The 27084-nt window shown below is 48.6% G+C and overlaps 2 protein-coding genes across 3 annotated transcripts; one reads left to right on the top strand and one right to left on the bottom strand.

Annotated features, from left to right (window-relative positions):
- Positions 1–19964: 19964 nt before the first annotated feature.
- Positions 19965–25169, bottom strand: LOC146694784 (uncharacterized). 2 transcript variants are annotated; one of them, XM_085431056.1, is made up of 5 exons: positions 24883–25169; positions 23459–24045; positions 23229–23305; positions 22533–22784; positions 19965–22425 (listed from the first exon to the last, which is right to left on the bottom strand). In XM_085431056.1, the coding sequence occupies exons 2-5, from the start codon at positions 24003–24005 to the stop codon at positions 22168–22170; spliced, it is 1134 nt and encodes a 377-aa protein (XP_085287182.1). In that variant the 5' UTR covers positions 24006–24045; positions 24883–25169; the 3' UTR covers positions 19965–22167. The 2 variants fall into 2 exon arrangements, with proteins under 2 accessions (XP_085287182.1, XP_085287183.1); XM_085431057.1 differs by lacking the exon at positions 24883–25169 and adding an exon at positions 24605–24656.
- LOC146694783 (dual specificity protein phosphatase 14) lies at positions 24787–27083 on the top strand. The gene is made up of 3 exons (XM_085431058.1): positions 24787–24853; positions 26215–26531; positions 26607–27083. Exons 2-3 carry the CDS (start codon positions 26221–26223, stop codon positions 26818–26820), a joined length of 525 nt encoding a protein of 174 aa, XP_085287184.1. The 5' UTR covers positions 24787–24853; positions 26215–26220; the 3' UTR covers positions 26821–27083.
- Position 27084: the final 1 nt, after the last annotated feature.

Here is a 27084-nt window from a genome sequence, read left to right as displayed (position 1 = left end):
AAAGTAAATTCTTTATCGTTAGGATGAAGAGTCCGCCAGGTATCAACCAGATCAAGTTCGTTACAAGTATCTAAAAGTGCTTTGGCCCTTGTAGACATTTGAATTTGTTTAGGAGGGGATCTGTCCTTAGTTGTAGAAAAATAACAGTTAAAATCACCGGCTATCACAGAATTATCACAAACCCAATCAGAAAAGGAAGAGAAAATATGAGCAATAAAGTCGCTAGACTGTACTGGCGGAAAGTAAATATTCAGAAATGACACCGCCTGACCACCTAGGGTGCCTTTTAAGGAAACATATCTACCAGACTTATCACAAATTGTTTGGTCAACTGTCAGTGGTAGGTGTTTATGTATTAAAACGGCTACACCGCGGCTCTTACTCGTAAAGGAGGAACTAAAAACTTGACCGACCCAATCACGTTTCAGTTTTAGATGCTCCTGAGGAGACAGGTGAGTTTCTTGCAACAAGGCAACATGTACATTCTCCCTCTTAAGAAAGCTCAATATTTTTTTTCCGTTTAACAGGGTTATTTATACCTCCTACATTCCAGGAACAAACATTTAACATTGAATTATCACTTATCATACAACATTTTAAATAAGCATGGAACCACGCTCAGGTGACCAAAGCATAGCTGATATGTAGGGCTCCCAAACACTGCTCTACAACACCAGTGGCAAGTAAAATACACATAGAAAAACAAACGTCCTGCTTTGCTAACAATTAACAGAAAACTATTTATAAGAAACAGAACCGTCAAGAAACCAGTGAGTATGGAGGTCAGACAAAGGTCTCCAACGCCCAGCAGGGGGCGCAAGCAAACTTTCCAACTTGGACATAGAACGATGCTGGACCAGAGTACGAGTCTTTTCTTAATCAGTAACGTGAAACAGTTGCCCGCCCGCAGCTAAAACAAGGATTCGGATTATAAATGGCTAAATAAAATAGTCTATGTGTATGGGGTTATTATCTCCGCACAGACCCGAAAAGAAAAAAAGAAACCAAACAGAAAAAATAACAATAATAATAAACAGGGAAGGAAGAAAAAAAGAAAAAAAAAAGGAGGAGGAGGAGACGAGGGATTGGCGAATGCCTCACGTATGGGACAGGAGCACAGATCAACAGTCCACTGGAGCCACCGAGGATGAGCGCGGCCCCGCCCCTTGAGGTACGTTATCCAGGTAAGCTGAGACTGCTTCTGGAGATCTAAAAGATTTCTCCTGGCCATCGATCTTGATCCTAAGGACAGCCGGGTACATCATAGCGAAGGGGACACCCATCTCCCTAAGGCGTTGTTTGACGTGGTAGAATCCCTGGCGTTTCTTCAGAACAGCGGCGGAGAAGTCCTCGAATATCATAATAGGAATGCCATTATGAAATAAGGACTGCTTCCTCCTAGCCGCTTGCATGATCCGTGCTTTATCCTGGAAGTTGTGGAGCTTTATGATGACCGCGCGGGGTCGCTGGGCACTGGAAGGGAGGCGTGCAAGCACCCGGTGGCAGCGATCGATTTTAACAGCGCCGCCCTTGAAACTCACAGCCACCAACTCCGGTAACCACGTTTTGAAAAAAGACACAGGGTTGGTACCTTCACTGCCTTCGGGTAGCCCAATAACACGTATGTTACACCGTCGGCTCCTGTTCTCCAAGTCATCAATCTTATCCAAAGCGGCCTCCAGCTTGAGCTCCACTTCAGAAATCTTGGCGCCATATCCCGCTGTAACATCTTCCTGCGTTGATATACGTGCCTCTGCCTCCTTCATTTTAACATCCAATGCAGAGATGTTAGCTGCGCATGTTTCCAGTCTTTTCAGAACTGGATCAATCTTCTTCTCAAAGGAGGCCTCCACCGCCCTCAGCACCTCCGCCGATATCCTCTCCACCAATTTGTCGACGTCCATTCGGTCGAGAAGTGGGGGCGACTGGGCCTCCGCCATAACCGCTACAGCATGATCGCTGAGCGGAGGGTGATTTTCTCCGGATTTGCCCGGTTTCGACCCAAGGTTGAGCTTCTTCTGGGTGCTTGGCATCGTACGAAGTTTAAAAGTCGAAATAAACAGAGACTTTAACCAAACAAGACATATAAAGGCCTAAACAAATGCCAAGCTGCGGGAGCGTGCGAGAAACACAGCTACTCCGCCATTGACGTCACGTGACCCCCGGGTCCTGTTCTTAAAGCTTCTCAGAGATGTCGGCCAACTGGTGCAATTCCAAAGCCAATATGACAGGCTGAAGTAGCAGCTAAATACACTTTAATAGTGGAAGATGCTCTCCGCTAATCTAGCAAATCCTAAAGGAAGCATGACAGATTGGAGAGAGAGCACTGACAAGCAATTATATTCCTAGCTGCTCACCATCTTTCAAATACATGCTGTTGGCGATCAGAGCGGCCATGTGGAAAAGGCTTTGGATGGTCTCAGTCACCCTCAGAAGGAGAGCAGACCTGGCTTTGTGCCCGGCTGCGACGATGGCGTTTTTATGGAAAATCCACATGAAGTGCTGCCTGCTGAGCCTCTGTCAGGCTGCTTCTCTCCTCACTCCTCCTCACTTAAGTGCAGTGAACAGTTAAGTGAATTTTCCTGGTCCAGCACTTGTGATCTTCAAGAATCCCTGGTGTGGGGCCGGGGACTGTTGTAAGGGGGCACCCCGTATCCTTTTAAGTGTGTGTTGTGGACAGATGTGGTGGTGTCAGGGTATACCGAGGATACCCGCTATACAGGATATAAGTGAGGTTTGAAAGCGTTTGTATTACTGTAATTGAAATGCAAAGTTATATGACCAAAAATCATAACAGGCACATAAAGATTCACCTCTGACCGGCTCAGTTGTGTCACCTTCGTTAAGATAGGACAACGTTTAATTTTTTTTTTTTTTTTTTTTTTTTTGTCCCGTTTGGATCTTTAGCGTCAGAATTGTTGTCTTGAGGCCAAGAAAGATGCCAAGCGGATTTATTTTACCAAGTGGATCATCATGGCCTTGCCATATTGGTCCATTTGATTGACCTTTATTATAATTATGAATTTATTTTATTTTCAGTTGCAAACGGGACAGACATAACTGTGGGATAGGACAGGGGGAAAGAATGAAAGAAAGAGGGGGAGAGAAAGAAAGAAAACCAAAGGGGAGAAGAGACGGTGAGAAGGGGGGGAAGAGAGAAAAAAAAACAAACAAAAAAAAAACAAAAAATAAAAAAAAACTCCTGGGTCACCTGTATGGAGAAAAAAAACAAACAGAGGAGACAGCAAACAACAAAGAGCAACATAATAATAGAAAAAAAAAAAAGCACCATCACAATAAACTAGCTAGCAGTAGATATCAATAGTTACTAAATAATAAACGATATTGTGCAACACGCAAGATAGACAGCGCACAGTGTGCTTTGAGGCAGCAGCCAAGAAAGCTGTAGTCCGCGTCTGTGAATACCCATGTGTACACCTGTGTGCATACCTGTGTGGATCAGCATGCTTGCATTCCAGAGGTTTCTCCATGTAATGATCTGCTAGGGAGTGTGGGGAGCCACAGCCCTGTCCTTTATGGTATCAAGCAGGTATGGAGGAGATCAAAACTCCAGACATCCAGAGGCCCCCAGAACACAAGAGACCAAGGAAGACCCACAGAGGGGCAGCCGCACCACTGTCCCAGTAAGAGCTAAGGAGAGTCCCAGATGAGGGCTCATTCAGCAGCAGGACAACGTTTAATTAACAGGTAAAAGCTGAAGTTAAATGTCGGACACGTGATTTCAGTGAAGTCTTTACAGGCCTCGGATACGTGCGTGGGTCCAGGCTGGTGTTACAGGCGTGGCCCTTTAAGGATGAGCCTGATGGGAAATGTGTGCGGGGGGGTAGAGCAAAAAAAAGGAAAAGGAAGAGTAACGGTTAGCTACAGAAGAGACGAAGGGAAAATAAATAAAAGGAATATAATAACTCCCTCGACAGCCAGAGTTGTATCGGCGATGCCCGCTGTGAGTAAACTGTTTCAGCCCACTGTACGCGGTGTTCGTGCCTTGGAGGAGAAATAAAGGTTCGGTAAAGCAGTTTCCTACGCCTCCCTCGATCTTCTTGCTAGCGGAGTTGACCTGTATAGTAAGCTGTTGCCGGCTGCGAGTCAGTTACGGAACCTTCAAGTAACTGCCAGAGGTTTCCTTACTACGGTTCGGGGCCGCGGATCTGGCGCGGTAACACTGGGGGCTCTTTTCCGGGATTAAACTCCGCAAAGCGCCGAGAGAGAGGGAGCGAACTTTTTTCTCTCTTTTCCCTCGGACGACAGAGAAAATGGCGGCTCCGAGAGATGCTGAAGGGGATGGCATGGTAATGTACTTCAGTAAGAGCAGCAACCCATTTTTGTCAGAAACACCAGAGAGTGGCACAGCTAATGTGGACCATGCCACTTATGTAAACAATAGAATCCACAGCAGCAACCCCTTCATCACGGACATAGAGTTAACGCCAGCGGCGAGCATAGCAGCAGTCGATACGACAGAGTTTGAGGCTGCATGGCATCTCACCCCGCCACCTTCAGCTCACACCAACCCTTTCTTAACACCAATAGCGAAGCAGAATGCAGTGTGCAGTGAGTTTAAGCAGTTGCAGTGCTCAGACTGCGAAGGCCCTGGTAACACTGCATCTACACCGCTCACAGTGGGACAGCATGGCCTGCATGATCACCCATCTCGGATTGTTACATCTCGGCCATGCAGCCAGCCATTCACCGCCATGAACTGTACCTGCAGTGTCCCTAGAAAAACACGGTTTACTGAGCCAGCGAAGCTACACATTATGCCGGGTATACCCCAACCTGCGCAATACAGCTATGAAATGCCAGCTCAGGGCTATTTTTCCCCAACACCTCGCATGGTAATACCAGCACCAGATGGGGGGTGTGGGCTTTGTAAGCATGACCAGGGTCACAGTTCAAAACAAGCCATGCCAGGGCCACGCGGCTGTTTTCCTGGTGTAGTGCAAGACGGTGGTTTTGCAGATTGTAGTGCTGATGGACAGACAAGGGGCAAGGAGAAAATTCCCACATTACAACCAGACCATTTCGATGGGTCAGGGTCATGGAAAGACTTTCTCTATCAGTTCGAGACCTGTGCAAAGGCCAACTGCTGGACGGAGAACACCATGGCTGTCCAACTGAGATTCAGCCTGAGGGGCGCAGCTGGAGCCATAATCCACAAAAACCCCAAATCTGCTCGCTGGAGTTACCAGAGGATTGTGGAGGAGGTGGAGGCTGCCTATGGGCCGTGTTCAGAGCATGCAGCAGCCATTGGCATTGAGCTACGGCAGAGAATCAGGAAACCAGGTGAGGCCCTGCACACCCTCAGAGATGATATTTATGAGAAGGTTTCCATTGTGTATGCCAACCGCTCCGAGCTGGAGCAGGACTGTATTGCTGTAGAGATCTTCACTAATGCTTTGGCAGATGCTGAAATGGTCCAGAAATTGTTGGAAGAACAACCACGCACCCTGGCAAGAGCCTATGAAATCGCCCACAGGTTCGAGACAACGAAAAGGGCCGCCAGGGCAGTCACGCAGCTTATGCAGCCAGGGCCACGAGTCTCTACAGCACAGGGGCCCGAACAGCTGCATTACGGGAGAATGTTCATATGCTAAGTTATGAACCACCGGAGAGGGCTCAAAGACCTATCCAGCATGGGCGCCAAAGCTGGAGCACATCCAACAAGTCAAGCAGGAAGGAGGCTGTTTGCCATAACTGCTCCGGCATAGGACATCTACAGAGGAACTGCCCCTCTCCTCGCTCACCTGCCCAAAAGCCTGTAAAAGCTGCTAGAGGCCCAGCCCCTGACCCAGGCACAGTGTTCCACAACGGAGGCCAAGATGTGATGTGTGTCCAGATAGTAATACAGGGACGGGAAATACGGGCCTTGCTGGATTCTGGTGCACGGCGGAATGTGCTGCCCCTCCACTATTTTAACACCATAGGTAAGGTAAGGTAAGGTAACTTTATTTATACCTAAAGGCAAGGTAAATTTGCTTTACAGAAAAATGACAGCATTTGACATCCCTTTAAAAACACATACCTAGTAAATATATAAAACTCACTGTGACACATACTTTAATATTTCGAATCAAAAACAGTTCTTATTTAATTCAGTGACAGCAACGGGGACAAAGCTATTTTTATAACGCTTTGTCCCCGCAGAGTCAAGACCCCAGGTGCAGGCATCCATTGCTCAGACTCTACAAGGCATTGGTCCAGAGGGATTGGCCGTTCTGGGCGAGGTCATCCTGCCTGTACATGTGGGGAGCGGTGTTAAAAATGTAGACTTTCTTTTGGCCGACATGGCTGAAGGCACTGAAGTTATCCTGGAGCACCCTTTCCTGCAACAATCGTGCGCTTGCTTAGACTACGGCCGCCAAGAGATAACCCTGTTTAATGAAAAGATACCATGTTTTGGTGTGGGCCCTCAACCTCAGGTGCTTGTTGTTAGGGTGGCACGCACTACGGTTTTGGAACCAGGCTGCGAGTATGTGGTCCCCGGGTTTTCCAGCTCCCACTGTGCCGCTCATAGAGACATGATGCTAAGCCCCACAAAGGGCTTTGTGGAGAAGCACCAAGTACTGGTAGCTCACGCAGTTGTGCAACCTAGTAAACCCTCTAGCATCCCAATCAGAGTCTTTAACTCTGGGGCCGCAGCTGTCACCTTAAAGCGGGGTGCCGTGGCAGGGGTTCTTCAGCCCGTGCAGGTCCTGGAGGGGTCGGGGGGTCACCCACCAAGGGTCTTGGCTGCCCTCGAGCTTAATGGTACTCCCCCTGCTTCTGTACCAAGCCATTTGCAGGCCCTTTACGCCGAGAGCAGCCCCGGTTTGACTCACGTTGCCCGCTACGATCTGGCAGGCCTGCTGAGGTCCTACGGTGATGTCTTCTCCACTGGCCCAAATGACCTTGGTCGCACTGGTGTTGTCCAGCATGACATCCTGACCACGCCAGGGCCACCAGTTAAGCACCTGCCGTGCAGGATGGCAGGGGACAAACAAATAGCGGCCGACCAGCAAGTACAGCAGAGCCTGGAGGCTGGGCTAGCTCAACCTAGCAATAGCGGCTGGGCTGCTCCAATTGTGATGGTGAAGAAGAAAGACCAGAGTCCCAGACTATGCGTGGACTATAGACCACTAAATGAGCGAACCCTTAAAGACGCTTATCCCCTGCCACGCATCCAGGACACCCTTGACACGCTTTCTACTGCCAAGTACTTCAGTACACTAGACCTGACTTCAGGGTACTGGCAGGTAGAGATGACCCCCAGAGCCCGAAAAGCAGCTGCATTTTGTACTCGTAAGGGATTGTTCGAGTGGAATGTGATGCCGTTTGGACTGTGCAATGCACCGGCCACATTCCAAAGGCTTATGGACAGAGTCCTGGCTGGGCTGCAGTGGGAGACATGCTTAGTATACCTAGATGACATCATTGTCCTGGGTCAGGATAGCACCCAGATGCTGGAGCGGCTCGAGCAAGTGTTCATCAGATTGCGTGGAGTCAACCTAAAACTGAAGCCATCTAAATGCTGCCTGTTTTGGGAGCAGGTGGCCTATCTGGGCCATATCATCTCTGCTGGAGGTATTTCCACAGATCCCCAGAAAGTCCAGCAGGTGACGGACTGGCCTGCACCGCGGACCGTCACAGAAGTGCGTCAGTTTGTTGGCTTAGCCTCATACTACCGCCGGTTCGTGGAGGACTTTGCCACAGTAGCCAAACCCCTCCACGAACTCACTAAGTATGCCCGTTTTAACTGGACTGCTGAGTGCCAGGGAGCATTCCAGGAATTAAAAAGACGGCTTACAGCAGCCCCTGTCCTGGGTTACCCACTGGACCAGGGTGACTTCTTCCTCGACACTGATGCCAGCAATTGTGGGATCGGAGCGATTCTCTCCCAAGTGCAAGGGGGCGAAGAGCGGGTCTTGGCCTATGGGAGCAGGTGGCTGTCAGCTACCGAACAAAACTATTGTACGACCAGGCGAGAGCTTCTGGCGGTTGTGGCGTTCACTTCCCACTTCAGACAGTACCTGCTGGGTAGGCCGTTCACTGTCCGGACTGACCATAGCAGCCTCCGCTGGCTGACCAGGCTGAGGGAGCCCGAGGGCCAGCTGGCCCGCTGGTTGGAGAAGCTGGCAGAGTATAACTTCCAGGTGCTGCACCGACCTGGGAAAAACCACCAGAATGCGGATGCACTTTCCAGGAGACCCTGCCGCGCTTCATGCCCGTGCACACTCCCAGAGCCCACCATCAACAGCGGCCGGTTCGAGCATAAAGGTGTGCAGTGTAACTTAGAGGACTGTTGTACCAGCATAACCCCCCCAGGGCAGCCCCCAGTGGGGGTAGTGGGGCCTGATGGTACCGATGGGAAAAGCCGGGTAGCAGAACCAGAATGTGCACCCGTAGCAGCAGTGGACTGTTGTTCCGGTAGTAGCCACGACACCCGCCCAAATATCCACCGGGTGGATGAGTCCCATCACACTAGCTTGTTCAGTGGCTGGACCCCAGAACAGCTCTTGGCTAGCCAGAAGAACGATGTGGATATAGGCCCAGTTTGGGAATGGAAGGAAAAAGGGGGAGGTCGGCCCGTCTGTGCCGATGTAGCGGCATGCAGCCCCGCAACCAAAGCCTACTGGGCGCAGTGGAAAAGACTGTACCTAAAAGATGGAGTGCTGGTGAGGAAATTCCACTGTACAGAAAGTAATGTGTTTTTCCCCCAAATCCTTCTGCTTCACGCCTATCGTTACTCCGTAATGCAGCAGATGCACGATGGCCCAGTGGGCGGCCACTTTGGGGCAGAAAGGACCCTGGCACGCTTGAAGAATAGGTACTACTGGTACAACATGAAAGATGATGTGACCCTGTGGTGCCGCACTTGCACCAGTTGTGCTGAAAGGGCGCGGCCCCTAAAAACCCCCCAGGCAGCGATGGGCACGGTATTTAGTATTTAGTATTTATTTATTGTCATTGTCAAGAACAATGAGATTGCGTTTGGGGCTTCCATACAACCCAAAAAAAGAAGAAAATAATAAATACCCCTTAAAACCCAAGTGTACATATTTAACCCAGTGTGACTCCAATGCAATAAGACAATCCTTAGCAATAATGTTCGTAGAAATTCAGACAAAGACCTGAGAAACATGACAAAATACAACAATGCAACCCATTCAATATTATTGTACTGTGAGATATGATATCAGATATGATAGTTATCTATTTAAGAATGAGGGGGGGGGGGGGGCAGGAGGGGGAAGAGAATAAAGATATGATGCACCAATGCAGACCAGTTCATTGCTATTAAGAAGTTGGATATGGTTATTGTCCGTGAGAGGGGGGCAGAGAGTTCAGGAGCCTCACAGCCTGTGGATACAGGCTGTTGGCCAGTCTGGATGTTCTGGCCTGTATAGACCTGTACCTTCTCCCTGAGGGCAGCAGATGGAAAAGGTGGCGCGCAGGGTGATGTTGGTCCCGCAGGATACTGTGCATACTTCACCCTCTACACCACAGACTTCAGCCACTGCACAGAGACATGCCATCTTCAGAAGTTTTCTGATGACTCTGCGGTGGTTGGATGCATCAGCAGGGATGATGAGACAGAGTACCGGGCTGTGGTCGACTCCTTTGTCACGTGGTGTGAGCAGAATCATCTGCAGCTCAACGTGGCAAAGACCAAGGAACTGATCGTGGACTTCAGGAAGACCAGGAAACACTTGACCCCTGTTTCAATCCAGGGGGTCAGTGTTGACATTGTGGAGGACTATAAATACCTTGGAGTACACATTGACAATAAACTGGACTGGGCTAAAAACACCACAGCACTTTACAGGAAGGGCCAGAGTCGTCTCTATTTTTTGAGGCGACTGAGGTCCTTCAACATCTGCCAGAAAATGCTGAGGATTTTCTATGAGTCTGTGGTGGCCAGTGCGATCCTCTATGCTGTTGCATGCTGGGGGAGCAGGCTGAGGGTCGCAGATGCCAACAGACTTAATAAACTGATCCGTAAGGCCAGCAATGTTGTGGGGATGGAGCTGGACTCCCTCAAGGTGGTGTCGGAGAGGCGGATGCTGTCCAAGATAAAGACAATGTTGGATAACACCTCCCACCCACTCCATGACATGTTGGTCAGTCACAGGAGCTCGTTCAGTGAGAGACTGAGATTACCGAAAAGCACCACTGAACGACACAGGAAATCATTCCTGCCTGTGGCCATCTCCCTGTACAACGCATCCACTTAACACACTGTTTGCTGCTACAACTACACATGTTTCTTTTCCAAATATTTATTTATAAGTGACTTATGTATGTATGTATGTATATATATGTATATATTGTACTATTCTTAGTTAGCGTATTGTCTGTCTTGTCTTAATGTTGGTTTAAAATGGAGCACTGTAACAAAAAATAATTTCCCCCAGGGATCAATAAAGTATTCTGATTCTGATTCTGATTCTGATTCTGACCCTCCTCAGACAGCGAGTGGGGAAGATATTACTGATCTCTGGCAGACTTGTTCCAATAATTCTGCCAGCTTCTTTCACCACCCGCTGGAGTGCTTGCTGATCGGCCTTGGTGCAGCTGGGGAACCACACTAGAAATCCATACGTCAGAACGCTGCTGATGGCACAGTTGTAGAAGTTCAACATCAGAGATCTGGGAATGTGTGCGCTCCGCAGTCTCCTCAGGTAGTAGAGGCGCTGTTGGGCCTTCCGTGCAACTGAGGTGATATGGTTGCCCCAGGACAGGTCCTCGGTCACAGTTACCCCCAAGAATTTAAAACTGCTCACCCTCTCCACCGCCTCACTGCCAATGAAGAGAGGCAGATGGTTGTTATGACCCCTCTTCCGGAAATCTACAATGATCTGGAGCCCACCAAAACAACTCCCTGATAACGACTGTGTGATGACTATTCTTCCCGTCCCATGAAGGCCACCTGGGTTGGCTGGCAGACTGTTTACTTAGCCTGATAGTGCGAAGGACACTGTCTCCGCTGAACTCTGGACACACACACACACACACACACACTTACACTGACAAGCACTCACTCATCCCCCTCCCTTTCCAACGCCTTCGATGCTTGTGCCCTACCGGGGATGATAGCAGTCAACTGGACCAGCGCAGATGCTGCAGGACCGGATGCGCTGTCTACGCCGGCTCTCTCTTACCCTTTACCCGCCCCTGTTGCTTGTCTCGTGTTTCTATGGTGTATTGATAGTCATGTGCTTTTGTGCTGAGGTGTTTTTTCTGTTATCAAACTGTTCTCCCACCAGGAGCTCAGTCTGAGTGGAGTTTTTTTTCTCCTCCTCTTACCTCATGTAGTGTATTTTCGTTGTTTTTCCTATCAGCCTACCTTTCTGACATGTCTCCCCAATGTGATGTTTGTGTAAAGTTGGTCAGAAGGTTCCTTTGTGAGTGCGCATGCGCCATTAGCGTGCTGCCTGCTGTAACCCCTAATTTCCCTCGGGATGAATAAAGTATTCTGATTCTGATTCTGATCTCCTTGGTCTTTTTGGTGTTTAAGACCAAGTTATTGTCGTGGCACCATGACTCTAGTTGTTGCACCTCTGTCCTATAGTTTGTCTCATCATTGTTGGATATAAGTCCGAGCACTGTAGTGTCATCTGCAAACTTAACAATGAGATTGGACGCGCAGGAGGAAATACAGTCATGGGTGAAGAGAGTGTATAGCAGAGGGCTCAGAACACACCCCTGAGGGGCACCGGTGTTGACCACAAGGGTAGAAGAGGTGTTCTTACCCACTCTGACACTCTGTCTACGGTTAGTGAGGAAGTCCACAATCCAGTTGCACAGAGAGGAGTTAAGTCCCAGTTGGTGGAGTTTGGGACAGAGTTTGTATGGCCGGATGGTATTAAAAGCCGAGCTGTAGTCTACAAAGAGGAGCCGTGCATAGGTGTTCCTGTGTTCCAAGTGCTTCAGTAATGTGTGCAGCACTGTGGCGATCGCATCCTCGGTTGACCGGTTCTCCCTGTATGCAAACTGGTGCGAGTCCAGGGATGGTGGAAAAGCAGCTCTGATGTGTTTAATGACCAGTCTCTCCAGGCATTTGGCGGGAATGGGGGTGAGTGCCACAGGTCTGAAATCGTTCAGACATGTGACATTTGACTGTTTTGGGATGGGAACGATGGTTGCTGCTTTGAAACAGGATGGTACCAGTGAACAGGACAACGAGGTGTTATATATAGAGGTGAAGACGTCCGCCAGGTCCGCAGCACAGTCTTTTAGCACCCGGCCCAGCACTCCATCTGGCTCGGCCGCCTTCCTGGTGTTAATGCTCCGGAACACACGCCTCAGCTCATGAGTGCTCAGGACTGGAGCAGGATCGGTTGAGGGGAGAGGGGACAGGACAGGGTCGGTGTTCTCCCTATCAAAACGGGCATAAAAGAGATTTAGATCCTCAGCCAGAGTAGAACTGTCGGCTGAGGGTGATGGTGTTCTTCTTTTGTAGTCCGTGATAGCCCTGATGCCCTCCCAGACCTGCCTTGGGTTTGTGTTGTTCTCAAACCTGGCCTCGATACGCCTCCTGTGCTGCTGCTTGGCAGTCTTGATGCCTCTTCTCAGGTTGGCCCTGGCAGCACTGTATGCCTCCTGGTCCCCGGATTTGAAAGCGTTGTTCCTTGTTCGAATAAGTTGTTGAACTCCGTGTGTCATCCAGGGTGGATTATTAGGGAACACACGGAATCGTTTCCAAGTTGTTACATTGTCCACACAGAAACAGATGTAGTCCAAGACAGTGGAGGTGTAACTGTCCAATGCGACACGATTGTCAGTGTCCTGCACCTTGAATACATCCCAGTCTGTGCAGTGGAAACAGTCCTGAAGCATCGGAATAGCATCAGGTACGTGTTGGCGCCCCCATGGAGAGGATTGCAGTCGATCTGATGGGACCGTTGAACGAAACAGAAAGGCATAAGCGGTTCATATTGGTGGTACAAGACTACTTCAGCAAGTGGGTGGAGGCTTATCCAGTCCCCGATGGACAAGCACCCACAGTGGCATCAAAGGTTGTTGCGGAGTGGGTATGTAGATATGGAGCCCCACAGTCTCTGCATAGCGACCAGGGCACCAACTTTGAGTCAGATGTGTTCCAGGGGATGTGTGAACTGTTCGGAATCAAAAAGACACGCACCACGCCCTTTCATCCACATTCCGATGGCCAGGTAGAGCGTTTTAATGCTACCCTGCAGAAGGCCTTAGCCACCACCGCGGAGCGCTGCCACTGGGATTGGGATATAATGATCCTCTATGCTGTCATGGCTTATCGGGCAACTAAGCACAGTTCCACAGGATTGACCCCAAACATGATGCTTCTGGGCCAAGAGATAACCGAGCCTATTGACCTGGTCGCGGGTCTGCCGGCCGACGACACCCCCAACTGCACTGTACCACAGTATGTGGTGCAACTCAGGGAAAGGCTGGAGCTTTCCCACCAACTGGCACGGGAGGCTCTCGGGAAATCTGTTGAGCGCACTAAGAAACAGTACGATAAGAATATCTGCCAAGTTCAGTATCCAGTCGGCGCTGCAGTGTGGCATCTGATCAAAGGGACCAAGAGAGTGCGGCACAAGGTTCGCAAGTGTCTGCCTTCCTATGAGGGCCCCTACTTCGCACGTGTTTGGAGACCACAGACTGGGACACATTGAAGGCTGCTTCTAACAGCTTGGACGAGTTTACGGACACTGTCACCTCCTATATCCACTTCTGTGAGGACAGCATTGTGCCATCACGCACCAGGGTGAGTTATAACAATGACAAACCCTGGTTTACTCCTAAACTCAAAAAGCTGTGGCTGGAAAAGAGAAAGGCGTTCAGAAGCGGAGACAGGGACTGCTACAGAGAGGCCAAGTACAGGTTCACTAAAGAAGTGGACATTGCCAAACATCAGCACTCTGAGAAGATGCAGCAGCAGATCTCAGAGAATGACTCGGCCTCTGTGTGGAAAGGTTTTAGGAATATCACCAACTACAAGCCTAAAACCCCCCACTCCACTGATGACTTGCTCTTGGCCAACACCCTTAACGACTTCTACTGCCGTTTTGACGAGCCATCAGGCAGCCTTCACACCTCCAACGGCCCCAACAATAGAGGCACTTTGGACACTCATTCCCCCACCTCTCCCCCCTCCACAGAGCCATCACCACCTTCAAACTGTTCACCTACAACACCCGCCCCCTCACCCCACACAAAGGAGGATTTCACACCACCTCCTCCCACCACAACTCTTCATATTCATGAAGCAGATGTGAGGAAGCAGTTTAAGAGTCTGAATGCTCGGAAAGCTCCCGGCCCAGACGGTGTGTCTCCTGCCACCCTCAGACACTGTGCAAACGAGCTGGCCCCAGTGTTTTCTGGCATTTTCAACTCCTCACTGCAGGCATGTCATGTGCCTGCCTGCTTCAAGTCCTCCACCATAATCCCTGTCCCCAAGAAACCTAGGATCACTGGACTAAATGACTACAGACCCGTGGCTCTGACATCTGTGGTCATGAAGTCTTTTGAGCGCCTAGTTCTCTCCCATCTCAGGACCCTCACGGCCCCCCTCCTGGACCCCCTGCAGTTTGCATATAGAGCCAACAGGTCTGTAGACGACGCCATCAACATGGCCCTACACTTCATCCTGCAGCATCTGGACTCCCCAGGAACCTACGCCAGGATCCTGTTTGTGGACTTCAGCTCTGCCTTCAACACCATCCTTCCAGACCATCTCCGAGACAAGCTTTCCCAGATGAATGTGCCTGATCCCATCTGCCGGTGGATCACTGACTTCGTGACGGACAGGAAGCAGCATGTGAGGCTGGGAAAGAATGTCTCGGACTCCCGGACCATCAGCACCGGCTCCCCTCAGGGCTGTGTTCTTTCTCCTCTGCTCTTTTCCCTGTACACCAACTGCTGCACCTCCACCCACCAGTCTGTCAAGCTAATCAAGTTTGCAGATGACACCACCGTTATTGGGCTCATCTCTGACGGGGATGAGTCTGCCTACAGGAGGGAGGTTGAACGTCTGGTGTCTTGGTGCAGCCACAACAACCTGGTGCTGAATGCCCAGAAGACAGTGGAGATTATTGTGGTCTTCAGGAAGCACACAGCCCCACTCCCCCCCATCATCCTGACTGACACCCCCATCACCTCTGTGGACTCATTCCGCTTCCTGGGTACCACCATCACCCAGGACCTGAAGTGGGAGCCCACCATCACCTCCGTCATCAAGAAAGCCCAGCAGAGGATGTACTTCCTGAGGCAGCTGAAGAAATTCAACCTGCCAACACGGACGATGATGCAATTCTACACTGCAATCATCGAGTCCATCCTCACCTCCTCCATCACCGTGTGGTACGCTGGAGCCACTATCAGGGACAAACAGAGACTGCAGCGTGTTGTGCGCTCTGCTGAGAAGGTGATTGGCTGCAGACTCCCATCTCTGCAGGACCTGTACACCTCCAGGACACTGCGGCGTGCAGCTCGGATCTCAGCTGACCCTTCTCACCCTGGACACAGTCTGTTTGACCTGCTCCCCTCAGGCAGGAGGCTCCGGTCCATTCGCACCAGAACCTCTCGCCATAAGAACAGTTTCTTCCCCTCTGCTGTTGGACACATGAACAATAACCATATGACTGTCCCCGCCACTAACACATGACCCTACGCTGTGTCACTGCATCATTCCATGTTTGGCACTGATCACCACCTGCACTCATGTATATATCTTTCAACGTAGCACTCTTAATTCTTATTCTCATGTATATATCTCATGTATATCTCATGCACATATCTTTCTACGTAGCACTTTTAATTCTTATCCCTACTTTTATTTTTTCATGTCTATTTAAGTGCTATTTATGACACTATGTTTGCACTGAAGCACCGCAGCAATTTCCTAATGTTGTAAACCTGCTCAACATTTGGCAATAAACCCTTTCTGATTCTGATCTGATTCTCTGATTCTGAACTGTTTATACTAATGAAGTAAAGCTGGATATAGGGGCAAACGTTCAGCTGTAGTGCCTTAATGTCGTGCCGCATCTTGGATAATATGGGCATCACCTCTGAACACTCATGGATCGATGTAAATGCTGTTGTGTGTGTGTTTTTTTGTCTTTCTTTATGAATACTGTATATGTGAAGGACGGGATATGGACATTGACTTGCACCCTCCCCAAAGTGAACTCTGTACATCCTATGTTTTTTTTGGTGCACAAGATATGGACAGTTGTCTACTTCAAGATTGTTCCATTCTAAGGATCGCCATTTATGGACTGGGGGCATGACTGCTGTCCCGCATAGAATGCTGTATGTTTCCTTGTTAATGGGGGGTTCATGTGCTGGAATGATGTTAAGGGTTTAATTATCATCCAGAGTGGGGGTAGTGTTACAGGCGTGGCCCTTTAAGGATGAGCCTGATGGGAAATGTGTGCGGGGGGTAGAGCAAGAAAAGGAAAAGGAAGAGTAACGGTTAGCTACAGAAGAGACGAAGAGAAAATAAATAAAAGGAATATAATAACTCCCTCGACAGCCAGAGTTGTATCGGCGATGCCCGCTGTGAGTAAACTGTTTCAGCCCACTGTACGCGGTGTTCGTGCCTTGGAGGAGAAATAAAGGTTCGGTAAAGCAGTTTCCTACGCCTCCCTCGATCTTCTTGCTAGCGGAGTTGACCTGTATAGTAAGCTGTTGCCGGCTGCGAGTCAGTTACAGAACCTTCAAGTAACTGCCAGAGGTTTCCTTACTACGGTTCGGGGCCGCGGATCTGGCGCGGTAACACTGGTGTGCAGGAGCTGCAGCGCCCCCTGGTGGACGGCAGCATTACAACACAACACAGAAATCGGTTTAAAAACAGTGATGTGGTTTTCTCACATCATTTTAGTCTTGAGTGTTTGAGTGAAAAACATCCTGATGGTGGAAATGTTTTTGTTTACATAAAGAGAAACAAATCATCAAACATGCTGAATCAGAGCCGAGTAAAACTGGGAGAACAGCGAGTGTCCACGCTGCATCACTGCACCCCGGCTGTGGTGAACCGTCAGTGATTCTACCTGGATGGTGATTGTAACCAAAGGACCCGACACGACTCAGAAACTCACATTTTTTCTTTTTCTTTTATATTTATTATAAATATAAATAAATAAATAAATGAAGGCTAGAAGGCTGTCCAGTTTCACAGCCCCTCACTTGTGTCCAAACTGGCCGTCAAAGGATCCTACGCAGCATCCTTCCCCTGAAGGATTGTATTGTGCATACTGGGTTGCGTCTTTCCTGTTTTATTTTGAAGGTCTTGTGCTCCATGTTCATTGCGTTACTTTTGTTTCCTCCCTGGCGTCATGTTCATTTGTGTCAGCTGTGTTTTCCGAGTGTTTCCACTTCCCTCAATACCCTTCTGTGCATTTAAGTCCTCTGTCTCTTGCTGTTCAGTGTCGGGTCGTCTGCTTATCTCCTGTCACTGTAAGTCTCAGGATTGTTTTCATGCTCCTCTTCAAGTTTCTGGTCACAGTTTTTGCATACACCTGTTCAGATTACGTCCCATGTCATAGTTTCATGTTTATTTTTAGTTTGCCACAGTTTAGGCTTTAGTTTAGTTTTTTCCCCTCAACTCACCTTGTCTTGTTTTTGTTTTGGATATCAGCCTCAAAGAGCTGGCTTTGTGACAAACCTTTATTACAAGATGACCAACCAATCACAACAGATGCTGTGCCGAGGGTTTTCAGCAGAGGGCGCTGTCTCATTCAGCCAAGGGGTGCAGCAGTCTCCAGCCACACGTTGGCCTTTCCAACAGTGATCGTGAAGCCTCGGACAAACACCAGACATCAGGTTTCTCCCCACCTGCTCCTTAAACATCGCAGTCTCTTCCACAGTTTCATGTCTTGCCTATAAGTGTCCCCTCCACCCCAGCTCACGGTAACGTGACCACATGTGCACAGCAGAGCTGCTGCAGACATATTTGGACCTGTTTTCTCCAAGGAACTGACACCAGTGACCTTAGTCTTCGGGGACACAATGTCTGCACCTCGTCCTGATGCCCAGGTCCAGATGTGGGAGGAGATCCCTCAGGACAGCTGCTGAGTTGCTGCAGGGAAATTTCAGCTCAGTGGACTCACTTTGATGTTGATCTTTGGGGTATCGTTGAACTCTGTGTGAGTCAAACGATGTGGCACCGTTTCCTCCCGATCACGTCACCCAGCTTCGTTTCTCCCAGTGAGATCTGATGTTTGGTTTCTTTACTTTCTCTGATGGGTTTATTTTATACAGGAGTGTTTTTAATGGCTTTATTTCACCTATACTGTTTCTTTTCTGTGACAAATGATGTCATTAAATATGATAATTAATAATCACAGAAATAATAGTATTAATTTGGCGCAGTATGGCTGAGGTTTAGCCTCATGGCTTTTGCAGATGGTTCACTACATTCCAGAACCTTCCGTCATCCTGCCACAACAATGGGTCAAATTCTTTGAAGCACAGAAGAATTTATAGAAGTAAATTAATAAAACATTTTTATGATTAAACATATCCTAGAATCCAACAGTGACAGCTTGACTGCCCTAAACCACCACCCGGACCCCGCCCAGCATGTGTGCGTGTCAGTGGCGGTCCTAGCCTGTTTGGCGCCCTGGCGAACACTCCCCCCCACACACACACACACGCAACATATTAAGGATTGTACGTTAACATTGTTGTCAGAACCACACTGAATTTCACCAGAGAAACACGCACACATATGAAGAGAGAGTGTATACAAACAGCTACCAAACACGTCACACAATGAGAACAGGACAAATCAACAACTGACAAGGACTCATTAATATTAAAATCTGTAACATAATGTTTGGAGTTTAGTCTGTTACTGTTGCTGTTTTTACCATTTCTTCTTGCAGCAACTGTAACTCACATCATTTCCTTAGAGATTAATAAAGTATTCTGACTCTGATTGGTTCAGGATGAGCTGCCATTATCCAATCACACGTCTGCTTACCTGCATCTTTTGCTCGTTTCTCCTCCTCTTCTTTTCTCTTTTTTCTAAACTGAGCACCTGATGGCTTTGAACGTTTCTTGTCCATCTTACATTGGTTTTAATTTTGCACTCCAGTATGAACACCCATCCCCCAACCTGAGGATCACCACAACATAACCTAACAGACCTACACCTTAGTTCACAGATTCACTTTGTCTAAGGTGCATTTCACACGACCCAGGATTCAAATCATGAATCCATGATGGGCTTGGATTTACAGCATTATAAATGAAATGTGCTCTATTTGGAAGCAGCTGGCCCCGCCCCTTTCGACGGGTTGTGTGTGAGACTTTAAATCATCAAACTGTAAATTTTAAATTGTTATTGATCCTTTACCCCGAGTCCTAAAGTGTAGATTTATTTTCTTACTCTTCTTATATTTGTTTGTTTCCTTGCACCTCTGTAACTGCAGCCTCGTCGTCTCGTCTCTATATGCTGGACTGTCTGTAGCGGAGATGACAAAGTTTACTTTGACTTCAGCACCGCGCAGGCGCACCGAGGGCTCTCGCTCACTTCTCGTGTACAGAATTTCAAAAAAACATCGGTGCAAATTATAAGTCTGCATCATGATGTCTGGTGTTTTCGTGTTTGTTGTTTTGTTTTTATTTTTAAGTTGATTATTAGACGCTGCTCCAGCCAGCCAGAGAATCCCCCGCCGCCCCGCCCTCTCCTCCCTGTGCTGCAAGCAGCAGGCGCACCTTGCAAACGGAGGGCGCCCTTACTCCCAGCAAATGGGCGACAGAAAACCGATCGGTGCCTCTGACATTCCCAGTATTCGCTGGCTGATGTCGGGGCAGCAGGAGTACGAGCAACTTTTTTTTTTTTTTTGCCGATGCCTGTGATGCCGCCCGTGTCTAAGACCGCTACTGGTGCGTGTGGACCGAGGGGTTCGTCGTGCTGCTCCAACAGGAGTCCGGGAGGTGCGGCGTAGCAACAACGAGCGTGGAGACAAAGCTGGCTTTCAAAAAAAGATTTTTTATTAACAGGAAACTAAAACCGCCGTCCGCTCACCAGTAAAACACACAGTTCCACAGTGGGCCAGGAGCCGGCACCTGTGGGGTCATTACACTTCAACTCAATGAAAAACAGGCCTGCAGAGGGCGCTGTTGCACAGCTGCTCTATCAGCAGATCTTTTGTGGTTTCATACCATCAGTCATTTTCTTTTTGCTACGAGGTCACAACTTTAACAACCTGCAGGGCGGAGGTCATGTGACTCCAGTTTATCAAAATGAAGAGCGGGTGGAGCTCACTCAGGTTCCACATGATGACTCATCGCGGTCAAACAGGAAGGTTGCCGGGCGAGACATCTTTCTCCCAGCATGCTTTGATGATGACGGCATGAACCAAATATGTGGCGATCACATGATTAAAGACAGCGTCTGTCAGCAGAACGCCACCTGCCGTGACTGCGGGTAAACCCCACACGCTTCGGGCCACAAAGCTCTTCCCGCAGGTAGCGACCTCAGGGCTCGCAAAATTTTAAAATCCCCGGTAGCCCTTCGGGCAGGGACTCTTCAGTTTTTGGTAGCCCAAAATAAATTTAAGTAGCCCGAATAAAAAAAGAGCAATTTTTTGATTGATGCTTTGTTTTCTTTACAATATTATACATTAAAGTATAATATTGTAAAGGAAACAAAACATTAATCAAAAAATAGTTAAAACACAAATTACAACATTGTATAGAAATTACAATCATCAACTCAAATACTTGGTTCTAATTGAACAGAAATTTCTATGAACTTGTAAGAACTGTGTAGGACATGAATCTGTGTCAGATCCTGACTTTGAAATTTCCACTGAAGTCACGGTAAGAGGCGAGTGGAACCAAGATCGAGGCCGTTTGCTTTGTGAAGTTTGCACAGACGGCTACATTGTGCCAGTGGTAGTTCACTCTTTGCAACATAGTAGCTGTTCTAAACTGATTTTCAGGTTTATTTTTAGTTTGCAATTGGTGTTTGTTCTGGGAAAGATATTGCAGACTGAGCAATAATGCGTTTCTAATGGGGGCCTTTCTTAAAATGACTGGTCCCAGTAACAAAGGCGCTTGTCGACTCAGAAATCGAGGGAAAACCAACAACACACCCGGCAGAACATTATGTTATTTACACGGGTGCAGATAAGTGGTCCGCATGTGCGCATTCGCTGTCAAAATAAAAGACGCGCAGCAGATAAGAAGTTGCAGCGCGCGTTTGCGTCCATATAAAGGCAGTGTTTTTGTCCTAGAGTGGGATTTTCACGGCACATTCTGCACCACATCTCTGTGCGTTCATCATTTGTTTGAAGCCAGCTCACCTCCTGCAACCACTTGTCCGAGAATACGTGCTTCTTTTGTGGTTCGAACTCCTTCTGACATTTCTTTGGAGGTGGAGGAACATCACAGTAATTGCTTAAAGGAGCTTCTTCGACATCTTTAAGAGTTCTAAACTTTAAGAGTCTGTCCTCCTCCAGAAAATCGTATGTACCCAAACACGCGTTGCAACTTCTTATCTTGTGCGTGTTTTTTATTTTGACAGCGAATGCGCACCTGCGGACCACTTATGTGCAGCCCTGGTTATTTAGCTCGTCATATTGCATTCATTTTGTCCATGAAACCATAAAGCTGCACTTTCTTTTTGCCTTATAGTCTGATTTGTCATAACTTCTCCGTTTTGTGGTAAGCTTTTCTTTGGCTGTCACTTCTTCACCCTGACCTGTCTTATTTGGCTCAGCAGAACTGAAATGCTTTTACACACGGACTCACATAAGCTCAGCGATTCTCTGCGCGATCAACCTCTCACATGTTTAAGCTGCGGGAGATTTCACTTGTCATGTTTGCATAGTAAGCTAACGATTAATAAGACGATGTCAGAGGAATTGGTGCGCAAATTATCATCACTCACAGATCAGTGCTGTCGCTCTCTATACACAGTTCGCATGATTGCAAAGTGAAAGCAAAAAACAAGCGCAAATTCAAACGCGATTTCAATATGTCACATATTGGCAGTGGCTCACCGATGCCAATGACATAATTACCCAGCTACATTTCCGAAAGAATGCAAAAGCATTGACATATATTTTTCCTTCCTACGACAGCCCGACGGACAGGGCAGATATAGATTTTGGTAGCCCGACTGGAAAAAAAGACTGGCAAAAAAAAGATTTTGCGAGCCCTGGACCTCTACAGCTCCGGCGTCCCAGCGGCTGCTGCACGCTGCTGCATCTTCTGCCTGACGTGAGGCAGCACAGCGTCCCTGTAAAACACCTCCAGTTTGGACACTGTCTTCTCCCACAGCTCGGGGTCAAAGGTCACCAGGACCACAGCCGTTTCCTTCAGGGTGAAGACCACGAGGTCGGCCTCCCGCAGCCCCGTCACCGCCAGCTGACACTGGATCTGAGTGTAGTAGCTGTGGGAGGTCTTCAGGCGGTACACTGGAATCTGGAGGAGGAGGACACGAAATCAGAGAGGAAGAGGTGGAGGAATTGGAGGAGGAGGAAGAATCAGAGAGGAAGAGGAAGAGGAGCAGACTGATGTGTGTTTGCTACCCCGCCGCGCTCCCGTGTGGCCTCCTCATGCAGCTGCAGACAGAAGGCGGGGTCCTCCCTGCAGGCGTCCTCCACCCGCCTGTGTCTGTGCTTGTAGGGACACTTCACCTCCAGACAGAGCAGCCATTGGCCGCTTCGTCTGTCCGTCACGATGCCATCAGGACTGGCAGCCAACCAGGGCCTCCGGGGGTCGACGAACAAGCCACAGTCCCGAACGCAGACCTGCTGGCCCAACGCCGAGGACTTCAGCCTCTGTGGGGTGATGTAATCAGTGACATCATCAGCAAATGTTCAATAAAGTTTAGTGTGTAGAAAACAGCAGTGAAGGACCTCCTCCTCGTCCCCAGTTTGTAACGTTCTTGTGATCATTGCGGTTTTCTCACATATTTTGTGCGTTTTCTGATATTTTTCACTGATTCTGGTTTTCTTATTATTTTATACACATCTTTCTTTCACGTCACTGGTTTAAAACTATTATTTTCTCTGTTCACTGTTGACCATTACCATAATAATTAGTAATTAGTCATTTATTTGTATTTTACCTGTCAGGCGTCGCACTTTTTAGTCTTTTCCTCGTGATACTGAGCTTCTTTGACTTGTTAAATTAAACTTTAACTCAGAGCGCTCATAATGCCCATATATCCTGCTGGCCGTGTTTGTGAGATGGCGGAGTGTTACAAAGACGCTGAAACACACCTGGTACCTGCGGATGACCTCAGCCTCCATGTGGACCCCCCAGCTCATGGCTCTGGTCTGGACTCTGGGCCCCTCACCTGTCGAGACAGTCAGGTAACCAGTTACTGGCTGACCTCTCGGGATCCTGCACTTGTTACAATAAAACTCACACCAGCAGACGTCCTGGTGAAGCTGCTAAAAGATACATTTATATGGAGTCAGGGTACCAGGTGGTAGAAGGTGTGGCCTACCTGTGACAGCAGCCAGGTAGGAGGTGGGCGGAGTTTTGCTCTTGCCGTTAACAAAGCCGGAGCGAGCGATGCTGTGTGCCACCGAGGCCGTGATTCGGTTCTTCCTCCAAGCGAACCAGTCTGGGTTGTTTCTCTGTCCGCGGGTCAAGACTTCCACCTCCTCCACCACACACCGGTCCAGACGGACACCCACATCCAGGGGCACCTGCTCGGGTTTGGGAGGGGCTGCTGGGGAAGGTTTCTGGGGAGGATCTGGATCAGCAGCAACCGCCTCCTTCACAGGTTTCTGTGCCCGTTTCTGTCCTCCTTCAGGAGGAGGTCTCGCAGCCGAGGCAGCTTTTTGGGCGCCGCTGTTTCCTGGATCTGCCCGGGAGTCAGTCCCAGTCTGAAGGGGGCGCGCAGCACCGGGTCTGGTTTTACTGGAGGTTCTGGTTCCAGTGATGCCTTCTGGAGTCTGGATGGAGGGGTGGTATCTGACCTGAGGGAGGACTGGTTTCTGAGCCGTGCCAGTACCTGTGGAAGTCTGCTTGGTGTGGTGGTTCCGCATTGTTGTTGGGTCTTGATCCGAAAGGGGACCAGAAGAGAAACTGCAGGAAAGGAATGAAAAGCAGAAGAGTCTGAATCCAGGAAGCAATAAACGTGATCAGATGAAATAAAATCACGAAACGAAATGAATCACCATCATCGAAATGAATATCAAATCAAACGGGTAATAACAGATTTTTAACTTGACAGAGTCGACCGAGGCTTTTATTTTGAAGAGTCAGATGTTTCGCCACACATCCGGTTCAAACAGCCGAAACAAACCACGTGATCGCCCGACCCGTCCCCAAGCACATACACTCCTGCCACCAGACTCCGTTCAGATTTGTGTAGAAACACGGAGCTCGGCGCTCCGGTGGACGCAGGCTCACCGGGAGGCGTTTGAGACTCACGGGGAGGAGCCGCTCTGGTTTTCGGCCCGGACCTCACGAAGGCAGCGTTCATCGTTTTTCAGGGAGATCCTTCCAAATAATCAGGCCAACTTTAACGTTTCCTCGTCTGTCTTTCAAGAAACAACTAAAAGCTCATATTTTTTAGTTTTTATGCGCTGTTATTTTGTTGTGAAGCACTCCGTGATCCTTGTCTTAATACAATTTTACTTACTTTTATAATGTGTTCTTAGGGTCCTCGTCTTATGGGAAATAGCTTGATCTCTTGAAACAGAAAAACAGGGAAACACAGAAACGGAAGGAGGCCCTAAAGTGAATGAATTTTGAATAGAGTCTGGTTGAAGCCGCTCCGGCTCCTCTGAGAGCACACGGCGAGGTTAGTTCGTGTTTCCAGACCTCGGCCTGTCTGTTCTACGCTCATTAAGCTGTAAACCAGCGGGCTGGCTCCTTATCTAACTGCCAGGTGAGTGAAAGTGTCAGAATGTACCTTACCTGTCTCTGCTGTCGGTCTGAGAGCAGAAACGAAACCGAGTCTATTTAAAGCTTCGCTGACTCATTATCCCGTGACACCAGACACGTCCCGGCATGTTTCAGCTCAGCCTGCTCCCAATAATCTGGGGGATCATCGATGAATCGTATCAATAACAACCGGAAGACTCGGGTTTGGAGTTTGTTAATACAGCCACAGTAGACGCTGAACACTCTTCATCATCACTATCACTGTGTACGAAGGACGAGCTGCCGTCAGCCCACCTGTGTGCAGGTCGCAGTCTCACCTGGAGGCGTGGCTTCGAATCCACTTCTGACAAAACGCTTTGCTCTTGTTTGTTTACAATAGTGAAAAACAGTGATGCATAAAAATACCAACTATGCATTTTAATATGCTGATTCAATTCAACTTTATTTATACAGCGCCAAATCACAACAACAGTCGCCTCAAGAGAGATAAGATAAGACTTTATTGATCCCACAACGGGGAAATTTTTGCGTCACCTCAGCTCAGGTACAGATATATGAAGGAAATACAAAAATACAATTTAAGTACAATCAATGAAAAAAGTAAGATAATACACTATATACAATGGTAGCATACACAGTATGTGATTATGGATATAGTTGGAAATACGGAAGACATAAACTATATAGCTTGGAAGGTCATGGAAGGTCCATTATGCATGAAGTGGTTACCGTGGATGTTCACAGTGTCCAGTGACTTATGACATCGTGATTGAGGAGTTATAGTCTAACTGCTGTTAGACTTGCTTTACATTGTAAGGTAGACCCTACAACAATAGATACAGAGAAAAACTCAACAATCATTTGACCCCCATGAGCAGCACTTTGGTGACAGTGGGAAGGAAAAACTCCCTTTTAACAGGAAGAAAGTGCTCTAATAGGGTGATATGGTACTACAAGGTCATTAAGATAAGATGGGGCCTGATTATTTAAGACCTTGTATGTGAGGAGCAGGATTTTGAATTCTGGATTTAACAGGAAGCCAAAACAGGAGAAATCTGCTCTCTCTTTCTAGTCCCTGTCAGGACTCTTGCTGCAGCATTTTGGATTAGCTGAAGGCTTTTCAGCGAGTTTTTTGAACATCCTGATAATAATGAATTACAGTCGTCCAGCCTGGAAGTAATAATACTGGTACTGTCTCCAGTCTGGTCAGAGCCCGCTAACTGTCTTTGGTTCTGTGTGGTTGGCTGAACCGCTGCTCGCCTCACTGAAGAGAATTTGACAGGAAGTGGCGAGCTCCTGTTCTTTGAGTCCTTGTTCTGTTAGACCTCAGTTTGTGTTGAACCGCTGTGATGTGTCCTCCTGCAGCGGATCATGCGGGTCTCTCGGGTCTCTGCCGGCCTCTTCCTCACTGATCTGGACTCGGCTCTGAACACCAGCGTGTTGACCAGCAGAAATGTCACTCTCATCATCAACGCCAGTGGGCTCGAGGACATTTCCTACCCGCAACTGGATGGTCTGCAGGTGCTCCACATCCCCGTCCAGGACCAGCCTCATGCCCCCCTCAGAGAGTACTTTGACCTGGTAACTGAACGGATCAACCAGAACCAAACGGGGGCAACTCTGGTCCACTGCACCGCCGGCAGAAGCCGGTCCTCTGCGCTGATCATGGCCTACCTCATGAGGTAGCCACAGTGCTTTAGTCTCACTTTGACAGTCAGGTTCTGGTCTCTGATGTGGTTCTGGTCTCTGTGCTTCAGGTCTCAGGGTCTCAGCCTCCGTCGAGCTCACCAACTTGTTCTGGAGCAGCGACCATTTATTCGACCCAACGCTGGTTTCTGGAGGCAGCTGATAGACTTGGAGAGGACCCTGTTTGGTAGGAACACGGTGAGGATGGCGAGGACACCAGGCGGCGTCCTTCCTGAAGCTCTGGAGGACTCGGACGCTGCAGCGGTGCACTGCCTGAATGTCTGATGCTGGCTGGCTCTGCAGCGTTTTCGGTCTGAAGCGCTCTGAGGAACTGCTTCCACGTGCTCTTCCTGTTGTTGGGAGGAGCTTATAAACCTGTGCATATTTCTCCTGTTCTCTGGGCCTCAGAGTGCTGCTCTGCGATTGGTCGTGGTTTAAATGCCGCTGAAATCATCTGTTTTCTGCAGTGTGTGTGTGTGTGTGTTATGGTGCCAGACGGTTATTTACTTGTAATTTTAATGGTACAAATGAAAAAGTCACATGACTGAG

Source organism: Copadichromis virginalis, linkage group LG14, assembly GCF_057382275.1.
Source record: "Copadichromis virginalis isolate Kocher_CV1m ecotype Utaka linkage group LG14, C_Virginalis_male_GT1.1, whole genome shotgun sequence".
Taxonomy (NCBI): Eukaryota; Metazoa; Chordata; class Actinopteri; order Cichliformes; family Cichlidae; genus Copadichromis; species Copadichromis virginalis.
Note: the sequence above shows the minus strand (reverse complement) of the source record. Positions and strands in the feature narration are given on the sequence as shown.